At 30.2% G+C, this 10,343-nt stretch overlaps 1 protein-coding gene across 1 annotated transcript; it reads right to left on the bottom strand.

Moving 5' to 3' along the window:
• Positions 1 to 204: 204 nt before the first annotated feature.
• LOC122272048 (carbonic anhydrase 3-like) lies at positions 205 to 4,746 on the bottom strand. Its single transcript, XM_043055042.2, has 3 exons — positions 4,562 to 4,746; positions 1,634 to 1,711; positions 205 to 416 (listed from the first exon to the last, which is right to left on the bottom strand). Exons 1-3 carry the CDS (start codon positions 4,611 to 4,613, stop codon positions 220 to 222), a joined length of 327 nt encoding a protein of 108 aa, XP_042910976.1. The 5' UTR covers positions 4,614 to 4,746; the 3' UTR covers positions 205 to 219.
• Between the last annotated feature and the right edge of the window lie 5,597 nt (positions 4,747 to 10,343).

Consider the following 10,343-nt stretch of genomic DNA (forward strand, 5'->3'; position numbering starts at 1 on the left):
TTGTACCTTGGGATACTGCACAAGGGTGTTAAAAATACTTCATTACTCCCTTATAAAATAAAATTTTTTTATTTTTAAAGTTTTCATAGTATCTTTAAATGGTGAGCAATATTACGTTGCTTACATTTCTACCATAGTCTTTACCCAAGTAAATATAAAGATATTTGTTTTCAAACTGTCCCAAGGTGCAACGTCTTCCCCTACTATATAATTCGTTGCTTATTGTGTCTTTTCGATAATAATCTTACTTGCATGTCCATTATTTTCAATCTTCATATTGTAGAGAGGAATCTGGTAGCCATTAAGCTCCCATTTCAGATGATCTTTTCGATTTGAAACATGCTCTGTAACTATACTGATTGGTGATTGGCTCTTGCCTTTGCAATTAGGGTACAGTTCACTCCAATGGGAAGGTCCTAATGAAATAAATACATAACCACATAATTATACTAATCATAGATTGTTAATTCTTTCTAATATAATAAGAAGAAAAAATAATTAATTACTACTAAAATAATTTTCCTCAAATCGACCATAATGAACAAGAAAATTTAAAGCAATGAAATTTCTTTTGCTAGATCACGGATCTAGCTATGTTAAAAAATTATCAATGATTTCAACACCTCCAATTTCCCGTTTGAAGTATAAAAGTGAGAATTTCAGTAAAATTTGACGACTTAATACTTTAAGATGTTGTAAACTTAGGAAAATCGAACGTATGCAAGGCATTAATTTTAAACCCATAAGTTGATTTTCTAATCATGTTAATAATTATTTGCATTGTAAATTTTATGAGTTATATTTTTCGTATGAAATTGCTTGAAAACATTTGAATTTTAATCCTAAACGCAAGTTTGAACGAAACGACATTCTTAAGTTACGAACATATATGCGGATATGACGAAATTTGAAATTGCTATATTTTGAACTAAATTATAATACTGATACATATCTTCCTTTAAAAAGCTATGAAACAATTTTCGTTATAAATTTTTCTTAAAGGTTTTTTAAAAAAATGCTACCATTGATGTAATGTGGATTAACTCAGTTATCTTATTAGTAAGCTCAGTAATCTTTAAAAAGAAAAATGCGGTGCAAAATCATCAAATCGGAATTTTTTTCAGAAGTTACAACACAAGATATAAATAAATTAAAGTTTTTAGAACAAGGTTTATACTTATGTAAGGATAGCTAACCAAAGACAATTAAAACAACTTCAAAATGTGTTGTGAGTAGAGAAGAGAAGAGAAGAGACGAGCTGAGCCTAAGTTCAAAAACATGGGCCTGGGCCAAACGTGGACTCGTGTTCGTTAACTTAAAAAAAAAAGAAAAATTGTAGGCTCGGGTGGGCTTAGATTCATGATAAAATTTTCAGAATTTGTTTTTACTACTTTCCTCAAATTTTTTTTCTACTTAAATTAGACGTTTTTACGTATTTCAGTAGAATGCCGGATTCGAATCCCAGCCATGGTTGGTCAATTTGAATTCCATGTTATTTATGCAATCGTCAAAAAATGGGGACCATTTAATCCCCCCTGAAATGTATAAGTTATGAGATGATACGGAAACTATTGGTTTCTTTTATAATTGTATTTTAATGTTCCTATGGTGATAACGTAATAAAGTTTCTTACCATTTGAAAAGTTAGGATTATAAGACCATGACTTATCTTTGTCAGCTGGACAATCTTGAGCACTTGTTCTTGAAATATCTAAAATCAAAATATCAATTATTAGGGTATCAAATAAATATAATGTGTTCGCAAAGTTAAAATGAACACTACATACAGTAAAATCTATTCTTATATCGCAACCATCACAAAGATTTCTTCACATTTCCTTCAATAATCAGAAATTGAAGGAAAGAAAATGGTAACTACGCAATTTATTATTTTATGCTTTATATTATTTTATGTTATAGTTTCTTAAACCAGAATTTTATTATTTTGAAAAATGTCACAGCTTCTAACCAAAATTTAAATTTTTTTTGTTGGATTTTCAGCTAGGTTTTAATTTTATACTTCCAATGATAGCAAAGTTTAAGCTTTATATTGTTAATATTAGGATTTTTGAATCGAATTTTAAATGGTTTTAATCACCGTTGCAAAAAATTAATTAATCACCTACACAAATGCATGGTAGTCAATAGCCCGTGAGTGTAGTTCTCTTGCAACGAAAATTGAGTTCTGCTGTGGACTGATCATTAAGACACGGTTTCCAGTAGAACAATGAAGTCAAGAATCACTGGCTGCGGTCAATGTGCGGGTGGGTGACCACTTTAACAACCTTGAAGCACACCAGTTTTGGTCCTCGTTAAACTGTTCTATCGTTAAGTGCTCGACTTCGTTCGCAGATCTTTGGGATACCGAAGTAGGGAACAATCCCCTTTACAGAGGATCAAAAAATAGCGATGGCATGTCTTCTGATCATCCTCAGTGATGTTTCCCAAACCGTCGCCAATAGTCAATTGTGTAGCTTAGTGCGACGCCAAACAATAACAGTAAGAGCAAAGATAATTGTATGAAATATAACAAAAATTAATATTTGGAATAATGTATCAAATTTAAAAAAGGTTTTATCGACCACTATGTGCAAATAAATTAAATTATATAAATGTAGGATCACGTAATTTCCTTGGGTGTACAAATTAAGTTCGGTTCGGTATTTTGCAATCAAAAATGCATTTATTTCAGAACAAAATGAATGAACAGATTAATCAAAGTATTGTCCATCGGTGGTTACCACTTTTTCCCACCTCTCGGGCAATTTTCGAATTCCATCTGGAAAAATTGTCTCGTATTTTGAGGCGATCCAAGTTAGGAGCCAATTTTCGATTTCTGCAAACGAAGTGAACTGGTGACCTGCCAAATCGTGCTGCATCCGTCGGAGAAACCAGTAATCAGAGGAAGCAATATCGGGCGAGTGCGGTAAAATATCTCACTTGAGCGTTTCCAGATAATTTTTTGCGACATCAAGCAGATCGTTATTAAACAGAAAAATAACTTTGGCATGTCTTTGCTCATATTCCGGCCATTTTTCTTGTAATGCACGGCTCAAACAAATCAATTGTAGCCAATACCGATAACCCGTAATGGAATCACCTGGTTGTAGCAACTCATAGTATACAAAACTATTCTTCATTCACCATTCTTGAAACGTCGAAACCATTCCCTACATGATTTATCAGATGAAGCTCTGTCTTGTTTGATTCATTTAATTCACCATTACTTAGTTCAAAATAAAATTATTTACTTATACTTAGAACTAACATTGATTATGTATGATTAACACGTTCACGCCGGGAAAAGTGAAAATACTGGTACGGGAAAAGATAAAATACTGGTAGAAGAACTAATCCAATATTAGATAATATTCGGGAAGAGTTAATCTATTCTCAACAATAAACAATTCACTGTAAAGAAGTTCGTCACGGCGAAGAAGCAATTCAATATAAAAATTGCATCCGTTAAAAACAATTGGTAGTTATAGATTTTTTATTATTCCCGGAAAAAAACTAAAAAATGAAATTTATTGTTACCAGTTTTTACTCCGGTGCGCTGCCAAGATGAGAAAAGACGTGTTAAACTAACAATAATTAAAGTAAAAGCAAAGTAAGTCTGTCAAATTAGCAATCCTTACATTTAAGTTACCGTTTTTTAGTTATTTACACCCTGATTCTGATTTTGTACGAATGCTTTTATGGATCACCCGTCCCCAAGGGGTTAAAGCGCCTTGAAATGTAACTTAATTGTCCTTTCAATACGAATTGGAATTATCAATTTCGTTTTGAGTGAAATAGTGTCATTTAACATGTTCACGCCGGGAAAAGTGAAAATACTAGTACGGGAAAAGTGAAAATACTGGTAGAAGAACTATTTCAATATTAGATAATATTCGGGAGGAGTTAATCTATTCTCAACAATAACAATTCGCTGTAAGGAAATTTGTCAAGGCGAAGAAGCAATTCAATATAAGAATTGCAACCCGTTAAAAACAATTGGTAGTTATAGATTTTTTATTATTCCCGGAAAAAAACTAAAAAATGAAATTTATTGTTACCAGTTTTAACTCCGGTACGCCGCCAAGAGGAGAAAATCTAGCGTGACCCACCGGTGGGTCACCCCGGCGTGAACGTGTTAAGATCATGACTCTTGTCTATAGCCCATCAATGTAGTTCTATTGCGGAGATAACTAATACAAGATACGTTGAATAGGATTCAAAAAAATATGTAAATACAAAATAAAATCAAATTGATATTAATTTTAGAGTCATTACTCTATCGTTTATGACACTCTGAGCGCCTCTCGCAATTTAGAAGCACTCGTATTCAGGTATAGCAATGCGAACATCATATTGATATAAATAAAATTTTAGTTTGTAATAGACAAATATTAAGTAAATTTTAAATGCATTTTCAGTAAATACTTAAGACAATGTAAGTATTTTAGCTTTTTACGTAATCAGTCAGCGGTATAAACGGAAATTTCAGCGTCGATCATAGATGCCTGACGTGACACTCACGCAACGTATTAAGACTAAGAGAAAAAAATCAAATACTTACGCAGAGAGGATATGATACACCAAAATACTGTTATCAAAATCATTAACTGCATGATACTTTTTTTTCTCCAGTTTATCAATTGGAAATTGAAAAAGTATGATATAAATTCAAATGACTACTAAAACTTGAAACGTAGGAGAGATAACTTAAATTCGAAAGTGAAATTGCTTTCAATTATATTTTCCTTTTATAGGCAGAAACACATATATATTATGAGTAATTATACTTTTACTTCGGATAGAAAATTTATTGAACGCCCTTGAATTTGAATATTGTCAATCAATAAGTCTATTTAGAAAAAAATTATAATCGTTTTTTTTCGCCATTCATTGTAAATAATTTGGAAATATTTATCACATTTTGAATCTAAATTATATCATTACCATTAGTATTATCATTAATTTATTATCATCATTAATTTATTATTATCATTAACTATAAATATATATTACTTTAAAACGTAATTCTTGGGGGAATAAAGATTAAAAAAAATATTTTTAATACAACTCTAATCGATAGTACAATAGTTGACATTTAAGTATTCCTAATTATCAATATTTTAATATACATACATAAAAAGAGTACGTATTACTTAATATCGAATGTTTAAAGTTGAGCAATGAAACGTTTATGTTGCTATAGTAGTGACCTTCGATTTCTTGTATATGCATAACTTGACTTACTACTTGACTTGACTTAAATAACTTGACTTAAAGTAATTCTCAAGGAGAATTTTCAAAAAGCTGTTATTTTTTATTTATTGTTTAATTCTACATAATGCTTAGTTTAAAACATTGGACAAAAGCTGGTAGAGAAAAATTCCGATAAGTAAGAAAAATACAGTGCTTTTGTATTGAGCAATGTAATAGATAGGAAAGAATAATGTTATAATGCTTTTTTTTTTAAATGTCGTTCACTCATAGACTCAATTGCTTTTGCAATTTTAATTAAAATAAATAATTGCAATATTTTTTACCATCTCGTTACAGCAAGTCACAGGCTGAAGTAAGGTCACTGAATGGTGCACTGTGCCAAGAAGTGCGTACATTGCATGTCGGTAAGCTATGTAATCTATGTTTGTATTTTGTAATATAAGTGCTACATAGCATTATATTTGGAGATTTGTCAAGCATTATGAATGTTATTGCAATTGACTTACGAAGCATATTAAGCGCATTCAAAATATATTTTTTATTTTATTTTGCTTTATAGCCAGCGTGAGAGTTTGCGACTATCAATGTTTAACTCTGTAGCCTTGTAATTTTGAACCCAATCGAGAAGACGAGAGTGGTCCTGGGTCAACCGTGGGAGCTTTCTATCTTAACCTAATGCAGGTCATTGGAATGTTAGCCAGTGGTAATTTAACGTTGATTGGGTCGGTCATCAAACGTGCTGACGCCAGCACACACACAGCATGTCTCGCGGATGTCAGTTAACGTACAAATAAGTCTTCACGTGGTATCAAACTGCAGTTATCAGATAACTGCAGTTATCAAACATGATCTGAAATTACCCTCTGTCAATTTTTTTAAAGCTAAAGTAGTGGAAACTTCCGTAGTTATCATCTTAACTTAAATGTTAATTTCCTACCACCTTTTTTAAGAAGGTACTATTTAGATCACAACGTAGAGTCAGCGGGGAATAGGTTGGAATAAATATTAACAGTAGAGATTTTTTTTTAGCTGGAATAGATAATTAACACAATAACTAATGGCTTTCAATGGCTAATTAACACAATAGAATTTTCTTTAGAAAATTTGCTCACACGCAATGTGTGAAGTAAATGCAATAAAAAAAGAAAGCTAACAACAGTGGAAGGGCTATTCACAAACTTTTCATGATCATTTTACAGTAATGTAAAAAATTTCTTTTATAAGACAAAGTGTAAGAGTATTTACTCTTTTTAATTCAATGGTAATGTTTCACGTTAAAGAGATACGGCAGAAGCGTAAAAGAGGATATTCATACCTGAGTTGGCCAAAAATGTAATCGACTACATTTTTTTTATTATAGTAATCAATTACTTGTCATCATGATTACAATTTTCAAAAATTTTGATTACAGCTGTAATCATGATTACAATATTAATTACAGTAATCAATTACTCGTAATTGTGATTACAATTTTGATTACAGCTGTAATCATGATTACATAGTCGATTACAGTAATCAATCACTTGTAATCGTGATTACAACTTTCTAAAAATTTTGATTACAGCTGTAATCATGATTACAATTTTGATTACAGTAATCAATTACTTGTAATCATGATTCCAAGTAATTGCGATTACAAGTAATCACAACAAAAACGATTACAAGTAATTATGATTACAAGTAATCAAAAAATATGATTACATGTAATTTGATTACATGTAATTTGATTACATGTAATTATGATTACATGTAATCTAAATACACGATTACAAGACTATTGTATTCTTATAAATGATTATATTTTACAGTAGATAGTATAATGTATTTCATAATGATACATTTTGCATGTATTTACATTTACAGCAATTTGTACGTATTTGTATACGTACAAATGAATGTAACTAAAATGTATGTGCATATGATTTTATCTAGTGCACAAACATGTACATGCACATGTACAGTTTCACACCCATGTACATGCACTTATATTGTAAGTATAAAATATATGTACGTATGTATATAGCTAATAATTACGTATGTATGTGCAAACAAAGTAGACATGTACATATATACACAATGAATATATACATTTTATGCAAATATTTGTGCATGTAAAATATATATCTATGTTTATGTACGCATGTATATACAAGTACTTGTTGCTTGCACTAACATGCATACATTGTCTGTACAATGTATCTCCCATGCATGCATGTGCGATTTATTCATAAACAATATAATATATGTATGCACGTACAATATAGGTATATATGTAGTATGTACAATATATGCAGTATGCACAATATATGTACATACCTGCCAACTTCTAATCCTTTCTAGGATGATTTTCCGCAGTGGTAGNTCCCATGCATGCATGTGCGATTTATTCATGAACAATATAATATATGTATGCACGTACAATATAGGTATATATGTAGTATGTACAATATATGTAGTATGTACAATATATGCAGTATGCACAATATATGTAGTATGTACAATATATGTATGTATACATGTGCATGATATGCATGTCCAATGTATGGATGTACATATACACAATATGTTCATGTTCAACGCATGTATCCAAATATTCATAATACATTCGTGTACGATTGTACGTACATTGGGCGTATTTATATTTTACACATATTCATACATACATTCGACATGCATAACGTATGTACATACACACATTTGAGATGCATATATTGTACAGTCTTAAAATGTACATAGGATGAACATATAGTGTTCATATAATGTACATATGTGTGTGCGTATAGCGTACATATGTGCATGAATATATTGGGCATAATTCTTTCGTACAAATTTTACATGTGTACATGCATGCTATCCCTATCTATGCATATGGTGCAATGTATATATGTCCAATGAATGTATCTACACATGTACAATGCACGTATGCTCCCTGTATGCATATCCATATGTACTATATATGCATGTACAATGCATGAATGTATGTACATGCGTACATCATTACACGTATACATATGTACATTACATTTATGTCTAAATATGTGTATAATGCAATGAATAAAGTGCATGTAAGTTAACTTATAATGACTCAAACAAGTTAAATGACAAAATCAAACGATATTTAAATTTAGTTTTCAGCTTTAATTGTTCTATATCATTTTGAAATTCTTTGAATAAAAAAATTATTTTCAGGTATTTTCATGAAATGTTTGACAATATAGATTTATTTTTTTTATAACATAATGCCTGATTCATAGAAATTTTTTAAATGGCAAAAAAAAACGGTAAATGTGTAGAAATAATACTTGGAAATTTAAAATAAAATTATCGTTTGCTTTCTAAAAAATATGAGGCCTTATAACTTTATAACTTTAATAACATAACTTTACTTAGATAATAATGATACTAACTTGGATAATAACTTTACTTAGATAAAGTTTTTTAATGTATGCACAAAGTATGTGTATATTGTAATTACATATATTTAAATGTACGCATGTATTTATACATCACTTGCAATTATGTACATGTACACGCTGTATGTACATACGTACATTGTGCATATAGCTATTTTTTTTTGTACATTAATACATTACATGCGCATAAGTATTAACAAAGTATGTAGTTATACAAGTACATACGCACGTTGTACATAAGTACATACTTTGCGTGTGCATATATCGATGTACATATCAATGTACATGTATGCATTTTATTTACGCAACTATGTGCATATATTGTACCTTTAAATAACATTCTCACATATTGTACGTAAATACGCGCAATTTTATATACATACGCACATTGCATATACCTGCTATTATCGCAAATTTATACAATGTATGTACTTAAGTACATAAAAGCATGCAAACGTATAAACATTATTTTCATATACGTTCATACATATATTTTCTATGTATACAAAGATACAAAACATTGCCTTTTTGTGCAAACTAATATACATGCGTACATGTATTATAAAGGCATAATTATATGTGCTAAGCATATACGAATTGCATTAAGTATATTACAATATAATTATGAATATTGTACGTACAAACAACGTTTGTGCATACATTCTTTTCATCACGGATTCANTATAGGAATCACAAATTGTGCGTACATTCTATGTTCATAAAAATATATAATCTCATACATACTTACATAATGAATTTGCATATAGTATACAATAGTATATAATCGTAAAGTTTGATTACCAGTAATCACAATTGCATGTAATCAAATTGCTTGTAATCATGATTACATGTAATCATATTTTTTGATTACTTATGATCATAATTACCAGTAATAGTTTTCGTTGTCATTACTTGTAATCGCAATTACTTGGAAACATGATTACAAGTGATTGATTACTGTAATCAATATTGTAATCATGATTACAGCTGTAATCAAAAATTTTTGAAAGTTGTAATCATGATTACAAGTAATTGATTACTGTAATTGAAAAATGTAATCGATTACATTTTCGCTCTTCTCTGATGTAATTAAAAATTTTGATTACTTGTAAGAAGGTTGAACTCCGACCCACCCCAGGGGGGTATACGGAGATAAAAGTAAAATTATTACAATAAAATTTCTCTAAAAACTAAAGTTACAGTAAAATTTCGCCAAATGACAGTGGTGGTGATCAGTTAAAAGTGGATTAACAATAAAGTTTGACAATTAAAAACATGTGTTAAAGGCAATGAAACCCAATAGCGCCGGTGTAAATGTCGAGAATTAAATGATTATAATAATAAGGAAACAAGAGATTAAAAAAAATTCTCAAAACTAAAATCAATGAAAGCTAAAAGTCCAAATAGTAAATGTCTAAAAGTAAAAGTCTGACTAGAAGTCTATGAAGTCTAAAATCAAAAGTAGATAAAAATTCAAAATGTAAGGCTAAAAGTTGATTAGTAAAAATTAACGATGACATGCTCTATTGTTGGTTCATGACTGGGGCCAGTTGATCTGGGGCTAGAATGTCCTCGAGGGTTTGTTTAATAATTTGAGTCACAATTTTCCTGCAGGTCAATATAGCGAAGAATTGATGTTCCTCTTCGCAATTATTCATGTGGGTTCCACGAAGTGCCCGGAATCTTGGACAGTGCTTAAGTAGATGATCAACTAGT

Source organism: Parasteatoda tepidariorum, chromosome 9 (assembly GCF_043381705.1).
Source record: "Parasteatoda tepidariorum isolate YZ-2023 chromosome 9, CAS_Ptep_4.0, whole genome shotgun sequence".
Classification (NCBI taxonomy): Eukaryota; Metazoa; Arthropoda; class Arachnida; order Araneae; family Theridiidae; genus Parasteatoda; species Parasteatoda tepidariorum.